The sequence below is a fragment of the Macrotis lagotis genome, chromosome 1 (assembly GCF_037893015.1).
Source record: "Macrotis lagotis isolate mMagLag1 chromosome 1, bilby.v1.9.chrom.fasta, whole genome shotgun sequence".
In the NCBI taxonomy this organism is placed as follows: domain Eukaryota; kingdom Metazoa; phylum Chordata; class Mammalia; order Peramelemorphia; family Peramelidae; genus Macrotis; species Macrotis lagotis.
This window is the reverse complement of record NC_133658.1, coordinates 871,008,327-871,029,032: the sequence shown is the minus strand read 5'-3', so window position 1 is coordinate 871,029,032 and position 20,706 is coordinate 871,008,327. Positions and strand designations below refer to the sequence as shown.

The 20,706-nt window shown below is 40.5% G+C and overlaps 1 protein-coding gene across 4 annotated transcripts in view; it reads right to left on the bottom strand.

The window, feature by feature from the left end:
- The window catches only part of ECE1 (endothelin converting enzyme 1), a 178,397-nt gene that overhangs the window by 53,342 nt on the left and 104,349 nt on the right, over window positions 1-20,706 (bottom strand). For all 4 annotated transcript variants that reach the window (XM_074218208.1, XM_074218209.1, XM_074218207.1 and 1 more), the window contains 2 exons: window positions 18,070-18,211; window positions 10,999-11,211 (listed from right to left, as the gene is read on the bottom strand). In XM_074218208.1, the coding sequence (XP_074074309.1) occupies window positions 10,999-11,211; window positions 18,070-18,211 (355 nt within the window). The remainder of the gene's footprint in view (window positions 1-10,998; window positions 11,212-18,069; window positions 18,212-20,706) is intronic.

The following is a 20,706-nucleotide window of genomic DNA, read 5'->3' as shown; positions in this document are numbered from 1 at the left end:
AGATGTCCTCACTCATAATTCATCATTTTAGTTCTTATCCCTGCACATCCATGCTTTTTCTTTGTATTCCTTGTTAGTAACCTGGCTAGGTCATCACCCCATTTTATTTAGTTTGTCAATTAAAATTTCAGAGACATGGTGTGCTCTGAAAAGGGCAGACTCCCTGATAATCCATAACAGCAACCTGTGTCTCTCCCTATTCGCTAGAAGGGAGGTCTGAAGCACATCCCCCTCCTCTACCCTTCCCTCAGATTACAGCTGAATCAAGTTAACCTAGCTGCTGCCATAATTTCTTCTGCCAAAGGAGACAAATGGTGGTAGCACAGTGGCTAGAACTCTGGGTCTGGAGTCAAGAAGGCTTGAGTTTAAATCTGACTATAGACATTTACTAGCAGTGTAATCCTGGACAAGTCACCCAATTTCTGATTGCCTCAGTTTCTTCAACTGTAAAGTAAGGATAATAATAGCAGCACCTTCCTTCTCTATTGTGAGGATTGAGATAATATTTATAAAACCATAGCACAGAGCCTGACCATAATAGGTCCCTTAGAAATGCTTATTTTCTCATTCCCTGTACAATTTAGGCTTGGGAACCTTTAGGCATAAGAAGGCATTTAGTGTTTCCATTCTTCCTCAAAATCTTCTCATTTGGAGGAGAGAAGAGGTGAAGAGAGGGAGAAGGGATTAGGGAATATGTAAGTCTGTTCTAATTTTCAGCTCCTAGCTCATATTTTTTCTATTTAAGGTTGTAGCTCACATAAACTCCTCAAAGTCTCATTCATTACTAATTAATTTCCCATCTCACTTTATCCTCTTCAGGTACATAGGCTATTTAAAGACTTGTTTTCCATTTCCCTTTTTCTTCCTTGTAAACTGCATCTTGTTTCATTCCTTCCTTTGGGTTTTTAGTTACCCTTATACAAAATCCATGCGGTTTCTTTATGGTTCTCCTTAGTAACCTGGATAGGATGACATCCCATTTTACTGTCTTTTTTTTTCCCAGTTAAATTTTCAGACATGGAGTGTTCTGATAAAAGCAATTCCCTGCTAACGCCTATTGTGCTAGGATCGGTTTCATACAATCAGTGTTTAAGCTGTAAGGGACTTTAGAACACATAATGTTAAAAACACTGTCAGGCCTGTAAGAATCCTTAGAACACAAAGTGTATCTATGCAGAAGGAAACTTAGGATGTAGAATTTCAAAATTCAAGACAACTAGAAGGGAGAAGACTGTTGGGGCATGACATGTCTGGGTTCAGAGAGATCATAGAATTTTAGAAAATAGAATATCCAAAATAGGAGACAGACCTTGGAACACAAGGTTAGAGCTAGTAAGGCACTTGGAATGTAGGAAGTCAGAACTTGAAAGTATCTGCAAGTGCAGACTACTATAGCGCAGACTGTCAATGCTAGAGGTTCTGTGTTTTAAAATCCCTCCCAGCTTTGACATTACGTGTTCTAAGTCTCTTCCCAGCTCTGATATTTTGAGTTCTAAGGTCTTACCCATCTATGATAGTCTATATTCTAAGTTTTCTCCCTATTCCTGCATGTTATGGTGCATTTCTAGCTCAATAATCTATATTTAATTTGTATGAAATAAGGCTATGGTGTGTCAACTTTTACTACATTGATGCTGACTTTATTTAATCATCTGAATTGCTTTTGTAAATAATAAATTTCACACTGTAGCACTGAGACATGCTTTTCTACCATAAGAGATTATGAAGAATAGCTAAGAATGGAGTGGTAGAAAAAACAATTTACAATTCTAAAATGATTTAAGGTTTACAGAATACTTTAAAAAGTCTGGGAAGGAAGAAAAAGCCTTCTGGAAAAGGCAGTGGTTTTCTTTGCCATAAGAAGAGGAAAAGAAAAAGATAACAGAGATGAGAATGAAAAGAAAAGGGGATGGAAGAGGAGGGAGAGGGAATGAGGAAGAAGGGGAAAGAGAGTGCAAAAGAAAGAGAGGAAGGAGAAAGAGGAGGAGGGGAAAGAGAGGGAAATGAAGAAAAGAACAAAGTAAATAAGATGAAGAGGAGAGTAGGCATGAAGTAAGTAAAGGAAAGAGGAGAGGAAGATAGTATAGGAGGGGAAAAGAACAGAGGAGGATAAATAGAATACAGAAGGGAAAGAAGGTACAAAAATGGAGCAGGGGGAATAAGAAGAAAAGAGGAAGAAAATAGGGATAAGAAATGAGATAAGAGGGAAAGTCAGAAGAGTGGGGAGGGAGAAAGAAAAAAAAAGATGTCTAAAGATGGGGAGCAGAGGGGCGGCTAGGTGGTGCAGTGGATAGAGCACCGGCCTTGGAGTCAGGAGTACTTGGGTTCAAATTCAGCCTCAGACACTTAATAATTACCTAGTCGTGTGGCCTTGGGCAAGCCACTGAACCCCAGTGCCTTGCAAAATCTAAAAAAAAAAAAAAAAGAAAAAGAAAAAAGATGGGGAGTAGAAAGAGGGAGGGGTAGGAGTAGAAAAGAGAAAGGGAAAGTGAAATAGGGAAAGGATAGGGGAGAGAGAAGAGGGAGAAAAGAACAAGGGAGGATCAGGGGTAAAAAATAGGAAGAGAAGTTGAAGTGTTTGGATAAAGTAGGGGAGAAGAGGAGGTAGAGGAGAGGGTGAGGGGAAGAGGACAGGCAGAGGGGGACTTCCCAGGGATCCAAGCCAGAGAGAAAGCAGCCTGGCTTTTCAGCACAAGACTTGTTTGAGAGTGAGAAAGCAGCTGGGAGAAGGGAGGGGGAGGAGAAGAGGTACCACAGGCGAGTCACATAGAGAAACCTGCGTTTCTATGGGAACCCCTCCTCAGCATCAGCTCAGAATCTGCTCCTCCTCCCCCTACTTTTTGCAAAGATAGGAGGCTGAAGGTCCAACCCAGAGTACGGGGTCAAATACCACAGGGCCCCCAGGAAGCAGAGGCTTCCCCAGCTCAACATCTGGCTCCAGTTTAGATCCTCAGTGCCAAGGTTGTGGTGGTGGTTGGGGGGAAGGGAGGGGCTGGAGTCTATGCCAGAAAACCCGGAGCCAGGTTGGGGCCCCCGCCCTCACCCTCCCTCAGTGACCAGAGGAAGGTCACTGGAGATAAGAGACTCAAACAAAGGATTGGAAAGAATGGTGAGCCCAGTCCTAAGCAGACCTCCCAAAGTTCCAGTAAATTACCAGGTTTGGGAGACTGGACCCCCCCTTCCCATTATGACTTCCATTCCCCCTCCAAATGTATCAGCACAACAAAGCTTGGGGAGGAGTCTGATGCACCAGAAAGTCCCAGCAGAAGGCAGATGCAGACTTGGGTTTGTACACCAAGGACCATAGGATTCTAACTGGCCACTGCCACTTGGACGCAGAGGGACTGACCACTGTTAAGTTATGTTATTTCTCTCAGTCCCAGTTTTCTCATCTGTTGAATAGGGATAATGGAGGAACTTACCTCTGGAGGGCTGATGTAAGGGTCAGACTGGAAAACCAGCATAAAGTGTAGCATTATATAGTATAAATAGTATACTAGTATAATAAATATCAGTATAAATGCCAGCTACTAGAAGAGCTACTTGGCCTCTGCATCTAGAAGCCCAGGATTCGAGGAAGTGATGGAGGGGAAAGAAGTAGACTTAGACCTAGGATGGGAAGGATCAGCTCAAGTTTGCTACTTCAATGGAACTACAGAGCTGGATTGAATTTTTTTTAAATATGATTACTTCTACTAAGTTTTCCTGTCTTAAGGGAGGCAGCTGTAGTCTAGTGGCCAGAGCAATGGATCCAGAGTCAATCAATCTGTGGTTCAATCCAAGCCACTTCTCTTCCGGCCTCTGTTTCCTCATCTGTAAAATGGGGATTTTGAACTTTAATGCTCAGGAGCAGAGATCTGTTGTTCTTTGCCCTGGTCAAACCACATCTAAAATATTATAACACTATAATAATAGGGTTTGAATAAATTAGAGAGATTTCGATAATTAATCAGGACAGTGAAGAAGGGCCTGGAGACCTGAGGATCAACTGAAAGAACCAGAAATTAAATTGATTATCTAACATGGAGAGAAGAATAATTACAGGTAATATGATTGCTATCTTTAAAACAGTAAAAACAACGATTATATTATTTTCCAATTTTTTAATCTGAACTTGGCAGAGGAGACTGAAAAAGGAGAGGATAAATCCTGGTTCCAGGTAGTAAATAACTGGATTCCTAAGATTAAATGAGTCACAAAATTATAAAATATTAGAATTAAAGGAGGTCTTAGAAAATATGTCAGAACTGAAAAGTTTAAGTTGGCTCGAAGGAGACCTGAGAATCTAGAATGTGAACCTTGTAACAGAATGTTAGAGCTGGGAGGAGCCTTAGAACACTGAATGTCAGAACTGAGAGGGCTTTTTGAACATCAAATATCAGAAAGAGAAGGAACCTTAAAATACAAAATATAAAAGTTGAGAAGGAACTTAGAACAAAGAATGTTAGAGCTGGAAAAGACCTGAGAACAAAGAAAGACAGAAATAGGAGGGACCTTAGAACATAGAAAGTCAGAAATAGGAGGGATCTTAGAACACAGAATGTCAGAAATATGAGGAAACTTGGTATATATAAAATATTAGTAATAGTAGGGATCTTAGATCAGAGAAAGTCAGAAAAAAGAGATCTTAGAACATAGAATGTCATATATGGGAGGGAACTTAGATCAGAGAAAGGCAGGAACTTAGAATGTCAGAACTTAAAGGAACCTTAAAGATTCTCTTGCCATCAAATTATAGATTTAGAGCTGAAAGGAATTTGTGGTTTTTTATGTCCAATCTTCATTTCACAGAAGAGAAAAATGTCTCCCAAAGAAGTGAAATAATTTGCTCAGTCATGTGTCTATGAATCCTGTGTAAGGATTCAAATTCAGGTCTTCCTGACTCCAATGCCAACAGTCCATTCACCAGAACAAGTTACCTCTCCTCCAATCCCTTCCTTTTTCAGATGAGGAAATTGAGACCCTGAGAAGGGAGGTTACTTGGGAATGTCGCATAATCAGGAAATAACAGGGTCAGAATTGGAAATCAGGTCTTCTAGGTCCTCCTCTCCTACTGGTGATTGTAGCAGGGTCTTCCTAGTCTAATTTCATCCATGAGATGGGCTGATTGTACTCTGAAACCGACTCACAGTCACACTCTCCTCCTCTGTAGCTGAGGATTATTATTCTCCCATGAACTATCGCTGAAATGCCTGCCTTATAATGACCATGTGATATGTTTGACCATGTTTGAAAAAAGAGGCCCATTTTATATATGAGAAAGTTGAGGCTCCACATGGAGAACTGTCTTGCTAGTAAGGATCAGGATGGGGAAAACTCAGGTTTTTCTAACTCATTCTATCTGCAGCTGCTCCCTTGAAGTTCCACCTTCTTCCTCTAAATACAGAGACCACATGGACAGGCCATCCTGGTCACTTCATTTTGGCCCCAGCTTCAAAGTGGAATAAATCACATTCAAATATATTTGTTGCTTTTCTGGCATGAGAAACACCCACAAGAAGACCCCTGGGATAGGCTCCCAATGGATGACAGATTCCAATGAAGGCAGAGGTTAAGAGAAAAACCGCACACTTCCATTTTTAAAGTGTTTCACAGGTTACAAAACTACTAAGGAATCAGAGGATCATAGATTTAGAGCTGGAAGTGACCTTAGAGGTCAATGACTTCAACTTTCTCATTTTATGATAGAAACTGAGGCAAAGCTTCAGTGACTTGCCCCAAGTTCACACAGTTAGTAAATGTCTGAGGTAGGATTTGAATTCAGGTCTTTCCCAATTCTAAGCCCACTGCTTCATGACCTAGTTTCCAAGGAAAATAGAAATATCCCTACTCTGAGACTGTTATGGCTGCCAATCCATAGTACCAATCATCATATAACCAGGCCATATTGGCTTTTCTCTTTTCTCACCATGACCCTATAAGCTAGACAAGGTGCAGACTATTATTCTCTACTGGACAGATGAGATGGTTGAGAATCAGAGAGGGAAAGTGCTTCCCTATAGGCACCCAGCAACAATGGGTGGGACCAGGACTTGACTCCCAAGTTCAGGGTTCTTATACTAAGACAGGGTCAAAGTCTACTGGGAGGAAGAAGCTTTTCTGCTAACTCTTGGCTGTCTCGTAGCTAAATAACTACCTGGCCGGCAACCCTGACATGAATTCTATGGACAAACAGCAACTGTTTTCATGGTCAACTGTGAACAGTTCTCTGGGCAGCTCAGAAAGCTCCTTTACTATTTACTATGTCTTATAGCAGAATGCAGAGGGCACAACCTCAACAGAGTCCTGCTTGACTGGGCACCAGGGATTTCCCTCCGGGATTAGCCTATGATAGAACCTGCTCTACCAATTTCTTGTGTGTGTGTGTGTGTGTGTGTGTGTGTGTGTGTGTGTGTGCGCGCGTGTGCTCGTGCGTGCACGCATGCACACAACTGTCTGTCTGCCTGTCTCTTTGTGTCTCTGTATCTTACTGTTTCTGACCAAAAACAGGACTCCAGGATAGCATTCCAGAACATAGTAGAAGAAGGGAGGCAGAAAGAAAACTGGCCTGGTGAATGAGGAATTGTGGCTATTAGTCCCGATTGCCTCCATCATCTCTGAGATCTCTGGGAAGTCACTTTCTTTCTCTACTACTCTCCAAGATCCTCAACTAGAAACGAAGGGGGGCTGGATTAGAGGATCCTCAAGGCTCCTTTGAGCTCTTAGATTCTCTGTTCAGATGTTTCCTGCTCTGAAGGCTTATGTTTGAGGGTCCCTCCCAGTCCTGACATTTTATATTCTAAGACCAGCTCTGATATTCTCTGTTCCAAGGGATCTCTCTCCCAGCTCTGGCATCTGTGTTGTAAGATCCCTCCCAGTTCTCTCATCTATGTTCTAAGGACCCTCCCACCCCTGACATTCTGTGTTCTGAGGTCCCTCCCACCTCTGACATTCTATGCTCCATCTAATATTCTACATTCTATGGCCCCTAAAGCTATGACATTTTATGTTCTAAAAACCCTCAAGTTCCAATGCTCTTTTCCACTCTGCCATCCTATATTCTAAGGTTCCTTTCAACTCTGGCATCTTATGTTCTAGATTTCTTTTCAGCTCTCCTCTTTTCATCTCTGACATTCTATATTCAGAGGTTTCTTGTTTGGACAGTCTAAGATCCTTCCTAATTCTGATATTTTATGCTGTGGCATCTTATGTTCTAAGACTCGTACTTGATGTGATGTTTCCTATTCTTTCTTCATCCCAAGATCCTGTGTTCTAAAGGCTCTTTCTGATCCGACATTCCATATTCTAAGGCTCCCTCTAACTAAAATTCAATGAGGCTGAATGGACTATTTTTCCTTTCCAGTAAGTTTTTGGTCTAGGAAGAAAGAAGAATTTTACTTTTTTTACTCAATGTAATTTTTAAAAATACAAAATCTCTCACCATTCCCTTTCCAAGGAAATAAAATAATCCCTGGGAGACAGTGAAGCCCTAGGTCAGGAGCTGTCACTATAGGCTCATCCTGAATGGATCTGTTATTAATTCTACTCAGTGTCATCCAGTGTGGCTGGGCCCAACTGCCAACAAGAGTAACACTAGAGCTTTGTTTCTGTCCAGTCTGGAATGTTTGTTTTCAATATGATGGACACAGTTCAGATCCCCAGAGGCCTAAGTTTTTCCCAAGCATGCCCGATGTTTTTACTTTACTTATATCTTCTTTCATTCTCTTCCCAGCCATCCCTTATAATAAAAAGTATTTTTTAATAGAAAAGAAAAAATTCAACCAAACTAATATATAGTGAAAGAAGCTGACTTGATAAAGTTACATAGCCAGATTTATTTTATGTTAATAAAGGGCAAAGTGCCCTTGAGAATTTTGCTTGAGGACCCAGACCTTATATCTACAATATTGTTAGCATCCCAACCAATAGCTACACTTAATAAAAATAATTCCCATTTCTTCAGCACATTAGTCTCTACAAAGCACTTTTCTTTACAAAAACCCTGTGAAGTAAATAGAACAAATACTACAATACTCATTTTTACAAAAAAAAGAAACAAACTGAAATTTACACATGTGCAAGGTCACACTAAGGTACCCCCTGCTCTTTAGTTTTCTTTTGGGTTTGGTTTTCCTCATTAGAATGGAAGCTCCTTGAGGGCAGGGTCTATCATTCTTTTCATTTTATATGTCCACAGTAAGTGCTTAATAAGGACTTTTGTATGTCTGCTCTGTTGATCCCAAGTCTTTCTATTGAAAGAAGATGAGAACTTTGGCTGATCTATCTTTCACTAGGCTATCCATCCCCCCTCCCCCTTTTTCTTCTAAGCACAGAGAGAGGGACAATAGCTCCCTTGCTAACAACTTCCCAACCTTTCCTGTATGGAACTCTTTTTATAACATGGCCTAACAGAGTCTCTCTCCCAGGGCTGTAGTAAGGATCAAATGAGATAGAGATGTAAATCACTTTGCAAACTTTAAAAGCCCCATGTGGTATGCAGATGTAACTGGTGCAACTGAATGGTAACCACAAAACTAATCTGTCCATCTCTTCACAGCTTAGCTCTCTTCCTTTTGCCCAGCTCAGCCAAACCCAAGCTGGGAGAGTGGCTCAGGGAAGACAGACACAAAGCCACTCCATTTTAATATCCACTTTTCCTTGACCTATAATTAATGAACATACCTTACTGGCCAACAGGTGGGAATTTGGATTCAGAATATCATAGGATTTAGTCTATTCGTAATCTTTTTTAGGTCATTGACCCATATGGAGGCATATGAAGCCTATGAACCCCTTCAGAAGACTGTTTTTAAAATGTATAATAATAAATTGAAAAAGAAAACAATTATATTGAAAGATAATCCCTGCCCTAAAGAATCTTATAATCTAACACAAGAGGAAGATGAAAATATATTTAAAAGATCAACAAAAATAATATTCAAAGGTCCCAAGATAAGAATCCCTCATTTAGAATTAGCTCAGACCATACTATACATCTGGTCCAACTGCTTCCTCTTCAGAGAGGAGGAAATAGATACCTAGAAGAAGGAAGTGATAGATATCTACAGTGACTTGTCCTTAGCAATCACTCATTAATCACTAGGTGGCAGTTATTTAGTATGGAAAAAGGGAACATAGGACTGAGTTTCCAGCTTGGTCCTGACTCTAGCAGGGACACTAGGATCAAGGGTAACATCCCCAAACTCCTTGAGTTTGTTTCCTCATTCATGAGGCCCTGTTTTTGAGAGACAGACAGAGAGAGAGATAGAGAAAGAGAGAGAATGAGAATGAACACCTACATCGTACATCACTCTATCAGAGAAAATGCCCCAGTGATGATGATTCAGACACTGAATAATAAAGTCGAAAAGAAAAAAAAAGTGCCATATAACAGTATTGCAAGGTATATGAATGACCTACCATTTGTGAGTCATTACCATGTAGCACAATAACAAATTGGGCAGAACATTCAATGTGCTATCCTATTAACTTTGTTCTATTTGGCAATAGTCAATAAACACATATTAAGCAGCTACTATTCACCATATACTAAGCTAAGTGCTGGGGGTTCATATACAAAAAGGTAAAGCAAGTCCCTGCCCTCAAGGAAGTTATAGTCTAATGAAGAAAGACAATATACAAGAGGAAGATGAAAGGCAGGGAGAGGGAAGGGGAGAAGTCAGACAGAGAAGTACCAAAGTGGCCCAACCAAGTAAGCAATGATGTCTGGGCTGGACTCTCTCCTTAAAGGGAGATTTGGAGTTCATGGTCTAACCTTCCAATCAGAGAGGCAAAGGGTAGGGATGAGATGGAGATTTTGATTTAATTACAACACTGAACAATGATCCCCTATGTCTTTATACTGCATAGATACATTAAGATAGTCATCTACTTAGAACTCAGAGAATCAATGACTGGGAAGGGATTATCCATTCACAAATCCCCTTATTTATATATGATAAAACTGAGGCTCAGAGATACTGATTTGTCCATGTTACTCAGCAAATTGGTGGAAAAGGTGCCCTAACTCAGGTCTGCTGCCTGTCAGTCCAGTGACCTTCCCACCATTTTCTATTTTGCAGTGAGGATGATTTAGGCTTGAGGTTGGGAATAACTCTCTCACAATTAAAGTGATTCAAAAGAGTAAGGGGCCAATCTGTATCCAGATAAGGAGATGTGGAGTTTGAACAAAGTTCAAGGACTATTCCCTTTAATTTAGAAAAAAACATATCTTATTATCTTGTTATCTCTTAGACTTATTGTCTCTTCTTTAAAGGATATGATTTCTCTCTCATCACACCCAATTTGGATCAAGGTACAACATGGAAACAAAGTAAAGACTGACAGATTGCTTTCTGTGGGGGTAGGGGGAGGGAAGTAAGATTGGGGGAGGAAATTGTAAAACTCAAATAACAACTTTAATAAAAACAAATTTAAAAAAAAAGAGTAAGGGGCCAGCTGAAGTTTGCCCCTTGTTTGAGATATCTCAAGGTTAGATAGCTATGTGCAAAACTTATTTTCTTTTTTTAAAAATTAGAGGGAACAATGGACAGGATATCCAAATTCATTAGTAAAGTTTTCCCAGACTACTCAATACCCTCTCTTTTACTGGTAATAAAGTCCCTCTTCCCTTATTTTCTATGTGAACTTAAGCCAAAGAGAAGTCCTTTTCATTACTTACTATGTGAAGACAATGCTACAATTAACTATTATCTCATTTTACCCTCAAAACAACCCTGGGAGGTAGGGGCTCTTGCCATAGCCATTTTACAGAACTGGGGTAGATAGAGATTAAGGGACTTGCCCATGGTCTTACAAATAGCGTCTGAGGCCATATTTGAACTCAGGTTTTCCTGACTCAAGGCCCTATGATTTAGCCACTGCCCCACCTAGTTGCCTCAAGGCATAAATGATAGTTGACTAGAGTGCAGAAGTAGCCCGATTCTTGTATCTTTTTATGGTTTGACTCCTCTCTCTTGTCCTACCGTCCCCCCTCCCCTGATGCTCAGAAGTACTCACCCAGCAGATGCTTCATGATGGCTTGGTTGTGCTCCCAGAGGTTGTTGAAGGTCCCCCATCGGGAGTGGCCATCAGGCACAGGATTGGCCTTTATCCAGCCCCCACAGGCATAGCTGAAGAAGTCTTGGCAGGGGTCCACTGTTTGGTCCAAGGAGCTCAGGATGGAGCTGGTCACTGAGATGCAAGCTTCACTTAGGCACAGAGTAGGGGGTCCTAGAAGGGCAACAAGAGGTCAATGAGAGGCTGTGGAGGATGCTGCAGGATAATCAATTGTTCAATAAACTTTTATTAAGGACCTATTATGTGATAGGCAGTGTCCTAATCATTGGGTATAGTTTCATTTGACAAATGATTATTAATATTTCTCCTTGTATAAGATGCACCTTAATTTTGGGGCCTGAAATTTGAAAAAATGTATTTCATAAAGTTATTGAATTCATTTTATTCATCATGAAATTCAAGGACTTTCTGCTCCTAGCATTCAGGCATCTTTCATTTATTAATTTGTTTGTTTGTTTTTATTTTTTTCCAAAGCAATAGGGTTAAGTGGCATACAAGTCTGGTGCCTGGATGCATGCTTAGTCCATTCCGTTTCATGAACCTGAAACACCATTTGTATCTGCCTTTAAAATCAGTAGCTTCTTTTTCTTTTCTTTTTAATTTTTTTTTTATTTATTTAAGGCAATGGGGTTAAGTAACTTGCTCAAGGTCACACAGAGTAACTTCTTTCTCCTCAACAACTCTTCTTGCTTCCTGCTGGACCATCTTGGTGGACACAGGAATTCCACTTGGCCTTTGCTCTTCAATCCCCTCTTTAAATCAGGCTATTTGGCTGCCTCGCCTCTCATGGCTGTCTTCTGCCACGGCATTTTCAGGAGGGTTTCTGCTTCCAGTCTTGCATTGTTTTGTCAGTAGGAGGAGGACCAAACTGATGATACACAGCATGACTGCCATTCACTTTTGCAAACTGGATCACTCTGAACTTGAGTTCAGCACTGGATGAAAATCTTTTCTGAGCCATTTCTGGGCAGAACATGGTAAAACATTACCTAATGTATCGGTAATAAATATGAAACAATGCACGCAAGGATACCAAAAAGCAGGAAATGCAAGAAAAAAAATCACAACTACTGTATAAGGGGCTTCCAGTTTTTAGTCCCCAAATTTTTTGGAAAAGGGTGTGTCTTATACATGGGGAAATACAATACTTTGTAGCTAGAAAGCAAGCTCATTTGAAGACAGGGCCTTTTTCATTGTGGTTCACTGTCACATAGTTAATACCCGAGAAATTTTTATTATCAAATTGATGAATAGATTGTAAGTAGAGAAGACTCAGATCTTCCTGACTCTAAGTCCTCACTCAATCCACTAAACTACATTGCTTCTCAATATAACACAGACTACTATAATACACAGTATTATATGGGCAGCAGGGGAGTCAGAGTGGTGGACTGGGAGTCACGAAGACCTAAGATCAAATTCTGCTTTTGGCATTCACTAGCTATTACCCTGGGCAAATTGCTTCACTTCTGCCTGCCTCAGTTTCCCTATTTATAAAATGAGAATGATAAAAGCACCAACATAACAGGGTTGATGTGAAAATTAAATGAGATAAGATAATAATGATTATGAAAAAAAATTAGAAAATTACAAAACTACTTTGAAGGCTGAAGGAGAATTCTCCTATTGACTGTGAAAATGAATACATACTTGGGTTTTAAAGAATGGATAGGAATATAACAGATGAAATGAAGGAACAAAGCCATTGGAGGCATAAGAACACATTGTCACCACTAACTAGGGAGCTCAGTAGATAAAATGTTAGATTTGGAATAGGGAAAATCTGAGTTCAAATCTTGCCTGTCAGGCAATAAGTATTTATCTTATTTTTTTAATTGATTGTAAAATCACAGACAAGTCACTTTCCCTTTTTTGAGTCTATTTTCACCTCTATAAAAATGAGAACTAGACTAGATAGAGGCTAAAGTCCTTGCCAACTCTAAATCCAATGAAATTTCAGCCCTCCCCCTTACCTATCTTCAAAGAGAAGCTAATCTGATCAACTGATCTTATCTAAGAAATTTGATGAGCATAGCCAATAAACTTTTATCTCCTAATTATTCAGGCAGCTATTGCTATAATACTTTCTTCTTTTTCTGCATATTGGACCAAGGTCTTACATGGTCTTATGGGCAAATCTAAGTTTATTATTTGGGAGGATATATATACATACACACACACACACACACACACACACACACACACACACACACACACACACACACATAGTATGTTGTAGATAGCAACTTAGAAAGGAGTTATAGCCTGGTTAAAGATGGAGGCTTGGCACACAAGTGGTCTGTCTTTCTCTCTTCCTTGTCCTATCATGTATAATGTTCAGGACTACCAAGCTAGCAAATTGGTTGTTTTGGGGCTTAGAATTAGGAGAACCTAGGTTCAAATTCCACTTCTTATGCTGGCTATCATTAAACCCTCTGTTCCTCAGTTTTGTGAGGCACATTAAATGAGGGGGCTAGACTCAATAGCCTCAAAGGTCCCATCTAAGTTTAAATCTGTAATCTTAAATTTATAATCCTTTTCTCTCTCTCCTTAGTTTTCCTCTTAAGAATTCAGAGCAGTGAGTCATTGATGTTGACATAATGTAGATTTGAGGACCTATTAAAGGAACTGAAGAGAGGACTCAGGGGAGATATAAGAGCTATTCTCAAGTATTTCATAGGCTATCACATGGAAAAGGAATTAGCCTTGTCCATTTGTCTTGAGGACAGATCTGGGAACAATAAGTGGGAGTTGCAAAGGCACATTTAGGTTTGATGTTAGGAAATGTTTCTAACAAGTGGAGATATCCAAAAGTAGAGTGGGATGACTCTGGAGGTAGTTTCCCCCATCCCGAACCAACAAAAGTCCTTAATAATGAATGTTCATCTATGGGGGAAAATGCAGACAGGTTTCTTGAGAAGCAGCATGGCATGAAAGAGTACTAGACTTGGATAGTACAAGACTAATCTTGGATTCAAACACAAATCTGGGTTTGCTGTTAGCTATTCATATCTGATCCTCCAAGACTATTATACTCCAAGAGGGCTGGGTCTTTGGTGTATTTTTCTTTCAGTATATGACCAGCAGCAAATCACATGACCTCAAATCTCAGTTTCTCCACCTATAAAACAGGTATCAAGACATTGTGGGCTTTGATTTTTAAGGTCAAAGAACTGAATGCAAATCCTGCCTTCTCTACTTATTTCTTGTGTATTATTAGGCAAGTTATTTAATTTCAATTGAAAAATGAGGAAGTTAGATTACCTATCCTCTAAAATCACTTCCAGTTAATAAACCTTTGATTCTGTAATAATCCAAAATAGTGGGAAGGTTAATTTAAGTTCAATATTGGGAACAACTTCCTAACAATTAGAGGTATGTGTCCTATAATAGAATGGGCTCTCTTGATGGATGGTGAGTTCCACATCACCAGATGAGAAACTGTTTGAATATAGAGAATGTACAGCCATTTGTCAGGGAGGTTATGAAGGGTATATATTTGACTCAATAAGATCTCTTATAACTCTGACATCCTGTTAACAACATCAGATGCTGGCTATTTGTGCTTGGAAGCAGCAGAGGGTGGAAGCAACAACTCCTCGAGGAATAAGGACTAGTGACCTCTCACTGGCAGGTGTTGGCCTCATCTCCCTTTGTAATTACAGTGCATAGGGCTCCAAAAGGTGACTTGTGAGCTTATTAACATCTGATGGCAACAGGAGGCATTTCCAGGCAGAAACACAGCTAGCAGCAGGAAAATAGCTTTCTAGGTTTAATTTTAAGGATCAGACTTGGTCTGGGGAATAATACTAATGGTTCCCATTACTTTTTAGTTTACAAAACGTTTTCTTCAAACATTCCTTGGAGGATAATTCTTATCTCCATGTTACAGATGAGGGTCAGAAGGGAAGTGAATTGCCCAAGGTCATTCAATTAGAGTGATGCAGAGGCAAGTCTTTTCCACTGCATTATGGTATTCTCATATTCTCTCTCTCTCTCTCTCTCTCTCTCTCTCTCTTTCTCCCACCCTTCCCTCCCTGTCTCCCTCCCTCCTTCTCTCCCTCTTTTCTTTCTCTCCTCTCTTCTCTGTTGGTCTCCTCTTTTTCTCCCTCTCCTCCTCCTCCTCTCTCTCCTTTCATCTCTCTCTGGTCTGTCTCTGTCTCTGTCTCTCTCCTCTCTAGGTCTTGTTTTCTTTCTCTGTTTCTGTCTGTTCTCCTTCGCATTCATTCACTCCCTTATCAGAGAAAGCACTTGTTTGCCTGCTGACACACACAGATGGCCTTGGCAGCCAGAAAGACCCAGACCTCCCAGACAACCCCCCCAGCTCCTCTTCCTCTCCCTCCCTTCCCTAAGCACTGACCACAGTGAGTCACTTTCTGAAGAGTTTGAGATAATCTTTGGAAACAACCTACTCTTTCTTTTGCTGCTCATGTTTGCAAAGGTACCTGTAGACCACACCAGGGAGGACTCATCTGAAATGTGAACAAATATGTATGGAGGTGCCCAGACATAACTCATAGGTGGAGATCTCAAGGATAATCAGAGGATTTGCTATGACGGACTTGATGTTTGCTCAGACATGACTGGTGCCAACTCTCACTGGGTAACCAGTTTGGTTGGCCAGGAGAACTGGGGCATCTTTCTCACTGAGTTAACTGACAAGAAAGCACAACTGCTCAGGTTGTGCCTGACCCCTGGCTGTGGTGTGTTGAGCCTTGATAAATAACTAAGAACTAAGAGAGAGATTCTGAGGTCAGATCCGGTCTCTGACTACCTCTGGTTCTGAGGTCAGTTCTGCTACTCCATCTCCTGACTGGCATTTTCTCTGGTCCATGCCTAGAATCATCTCCCTCCTCATCTCTGCTTCCCAGTTTCCTTCAAGTCGAACCCAAAATCCCACTTTCTTCCCACTTCTCCCAATCCCTCTTAAGTCTTCCTTCTGTTAATTTAATTCTATTGATCCTATATATAATGTATTTGTACATAACTATTTCCTTGTTGTCTTCCTTGTTATGAAAGCAAGGACTGTATTTTGCTTTTTTTTTTTTGTAGCCCTAGGGCTTAGCATAATGTCTGGCACCTTAATAAATGTTTACTGACTGACTGATTCTGGCAATATGACCCTAGTCAAGTCACTTAACCCTCCCTGACCCAGGCAATTCTCAAGATAAAAGCAGGGTCGGTTAGTAATGATTGGGATTGGCAAGAAGAGTTTTCTTGCCAGGAACTGACACTCACAAGAATTAAACCATTTGCCCAGATTCTTTCTGATAGTCAGTGGAAGAATTGGGATTTAAATCCAGAAGTAGATTTTTAAAAGAAAGACTGCTGGCTCTGGAGTCAGAAAGACCTGAGTTCAAATTCTGTGTGACCTTGAGGAAGGTGGTCTAGTAAAATGGCTTCTCCAACATAAAAAATGGAAAAAGTCCCACATGTTCAAAAATATTTATAGCAGCTTTTTTTTAAAGTGGCAGAGAATTGGATATTGAAGGGATGCTCATCAATTGAACAAGTTATGGTACATGAATACTATGGAATATTATTCTTCTATAAGAAACCATGAATGGGGCAGCTAGGTGCCACAGTGGATAGAGCACCGGACCTGGAGTCAGGAGTACCTGGGTTCAAATCCGGTCTCAGACACTTAATAATTACCTAGCTATGTGGCCTTGGGCAAGCCATTTAACCCCATTTGCCTTGCAAAAACCTTAAAAAAAAAAAAAAAGAAAGTAAGAAACCATGAATGGTTGGACTCTAGAGAAGCCATGGAAAGAATTACAGGAACTGATGCTGAGAGAAGGGAGCAGAACCAAGAGAACATTGTATATATCAATAACAACGTTATTTGATCAACTATGATGGATGAAGTTCCTCTTAGAAGTTCAAAAATCTAGGACAACCCTGGGAGACCTGTTATGGATGACACCATCCACATCTAGAGGAAAACCAAACCAAACAACTCCCCCCACAAAATCTGAAATGATACTTTGTTCATTTCTTAAAAACTTCTTGTATGTTTTTCCTTCCTATCCTATGGTTTTCTTTTTTTTCCTTTAATCTAATTCCTCATACACAAAATGACCAATAGGTAAACATGTTAAACACAAATGAACATGTACAACTTTTACATGACTGTTACTGGGGGGGGTAGAGGGGCAAGGCATGGTAGAAAAATGTGTAACTTATAAATAGCAAATAGATGAATGTTCAAACTTTTATAACTTTTATAACATTTAATTGGAAAAATAAAATAAAATATCAACCAAAAAAATCTCCAGTTCTAAGACCATAATCATTTATGCCCAGTTACTCTTGACATTTAAAACCTGCTTATTTCTGTGTGATGCTCAGCAAAGCACATAAACTTTCAGGGCCATAGATAACTCTCCCAGAGAAGGTACCAAACCTATATCTGCACAGGTATTTTCCTCATCTGGAAGTTCTCCATATCAAATAAATCCCAAATCTAGTCCTTTTGTTCATGAAGACTATCACATCAGGGAAGTAATGCCACAAGCACGAGAATTGAATTGGGTGGGTGGGGGGGAGAAAGGGCTGTGCTAAGTCACTAGCCTCACTTTCTCCTCCAGTCATCTGAGTCCTGTGACCAGATATGAATCAGGATGACTAAAGATGGCCCTAGATGTGAGACAATCAGGATTAAGTTACTTGCCAAGGTCACATAGCTTATAAGTGTCAAATGTCAGAAGCCAAATTTGAATTCAGGTCCTACTGAATCCAAGGTCAGGGTTCTATCCATTGAGTCATCTAGCTACAGAAACATCAGCTTAGAGCTAAAAGGAACCTTGAAAGATAAAACTTCCATTTTATAGAAGAGGAAACTGAGTCCCAGAGACCTTAAAGGGTTTGTCAAGGTCACATGTATAGTAAGCATCAGAAGCGGAATTTGAATCCAAGTCCTCTTTCCTCTGTATCCTGAGGTTTGTTTCAGCCAAGAGAAAGGAAGAAAGGGGCGAGTGCAGGGTTGGGGCTGGCTCAGATGGCACTTACTAGTTTTGTACTGAAAGGCCAAGACTGCCAGGGATGCCAACAACCCCAGTACCAAAAGGCCAATCACCACTGAGAGGCGCTTCTCGACATGAGTTCTCTCAGCCCAACAACTCCGACCATTCCTGGAACCTCGGAAATTCACCTGCAGGAGGAGGAGGAAGAGAAATTAATTTCAGATTCCTTCCCATCAACAAAAGCATCCCCACCCAACCATCATGGAGGACATGGTCAGCATGGTGGGAACAAAGCCAGGGAGATATTTGGGCTGCTCTCCCACCTTCAGGTGGGTCTAGTTCTCAGGGAATTAGCCCTAATCCGGTAAAGAAATCCCCGCCCTTGATCAGCAGCTCAGATTTGCTGCTCAAACATCAGAGATGCCAGTGGCTAAGCTTAGGAGGGTCTGTGTGTTTTAAAAGAGTCACTTGATATGGGGTGGGGGAGTAGGGAGGAGGGAGAAAGACAACTTTCTCTAATTCTTCCATCACCAAGTCCAGGAAATGACAGGACTCTGGACCTCTTAAGTCTCCAGAGAACATTCCAGCAGAACCTCCTTCACACCACCACAGAGGTGGAGGCCAAGAACTGTCCTCTTGGAGTTAGAGGAGCTGGGGTGATGTTGTATGGGTCGAGTTGTGGGTTGTGGGCTTGTCATGCCTTCATAAGATTGTAGTTTGAGCACTGGAAGGGACCTTAGAGGCCATCAAGGTTAACTCCTCATTTTACAGAATGAGGAAACTGAGGCTGAGGAAAGTTTTTGTGACTAGACTGAGTCACACCAGGGTAGGGGTAGGATTGAACTCATGATCTCAGACTAAATCTGGAGTTCCCTCCATATTAAAGAGGAGGAAACTGAGGTTCAGAGAGGCTAAATGATGACTTGTCCAAGGTCACACAGATAGCAAGTAAGGGGTAGAATTTCAATTCCAAATACAGCATTCTCTTGCAAAATACTGTGCAGCCTCCTACAATGTTTTCTCATTTATGAAATGGGATAATATCTGCATTTCCTATTTTTAAGGTTGTAAGGGAAGTATTAAGTTAATGTGAACTATTATTCCTCCTCCCCCCCATCATCCCAGAAAGCCTCACCACTCCTGATACCTCCAGAAAGACTAAGTTCCCTCTTAGCCTTTACCAGGCTTTTTCTACATTATATATCTGTTGTGTAATATTTTGTGTGAGAGACAGCATGGCAGAATGGTTAAAGGCCAGGGAGATGTGAGTTCAAGTCTAGCCTCAGATATATGAGCTTTGTGAGCCTGGAAAAGTCACCTAGTCCGCCAGATAACCTCCTAAGATTAAGTCACAAATAGTCCAATCAGTCTCAGTTGGAGGTGGTGTGCACATTAGGGAGCTCCACCACACTGTTGAAATCACAGGTCCTATTTTAACTCATTAAATAAATAGGTTTTGTATTAGGGTCATCAGTACTTGTATAACCTTTCCCCTGCCTATCTATGATTTCCATGAAGACAGGAGTCATTATTTCAATAAACTCAGTCCCTCTCCCAGTGTCCAGCACGGTACTGGGCAAACAGTAGGTACTTAATATTTGCTGAATTTAATGTACAGAGCCATAGACTCTTAGAGTGGGGAAAGGTCCAACTACTAACTTAACATCTTCCATCTACTCTATATTAATCAACACTTTCAAACTGTGATGCCCAAATAGGCTTTTGAGTGTTCCTTGGTCAGCAAGGAGATCAAATCAGTCAATTCTTAAAGAAATTAATTCAGACTATTCATTGGAAGGTCAAATACTGAAGTTGAAACTTAAATACTTTGATCATATAAGGAGAAGATTGGACTCATTGGAAAAGTCCCTGATGTTGAGAAGATTAAAGGCAAAAGGAAAAGAGGATGATAGAAAATTAGATGGATAGATAGTATTATGGGAACAACAAATATGAGCTTGGACAAACTTGGTGAGATTAGAGGGTCTGGCATGCTATAAAGTCTTTGGGGTCACAAAAAGTTGGCTATAACTGAATAAAAACAACAATGAAAGAAATAGGGATAGAAAATGGTCTCTGTCCTATATCAGATTGCCTTCTATTGGGGAGGAGGGAGAAGGGAAAGGAGGGAGGGAGAAAAATTATAAAACTCAACCTTGCAAAGAAAAATGATTGGTAGAAACTACCATTGTATGTAGTTGGAAAAACCAATAAAGTATTTATATATAAAAAGAAAGAAAATGGGCTCTGTGATTTCATTAATACAGGAATTTCAGGAGGAGGACATGCCCTCTATTACAGATTTGCACCTTTCCTGTAAGTGAAAGTCTCAATGAGCTGCTTGTAGCATGGATAGGATAAGTGATTCAACCAGAGTCATTGAGGCCAGGTAGGACATGAGCTCAGGTCTTTCTGGTTTGAAGACCAGCTCTCACTCCACTATGCTGTCTCTAATGTAACATATATTTATATTATATAATGTACATGCCATCTTCCCCATCAGAATGTAGACAGAGGAATGTTTTCTAATTAATTTTTTTCCATCAACAAAGATATGACTTCCTCCCTTCCCTAACCTTCTCCCCACCCTATCCCCCCACTAAAAAAAGAGAAAGAAAACTGCTACAAACACATAAAGTCAAGAAAAACAAATTTCTGAACTGGCCACATCCCCCTGCCCCCC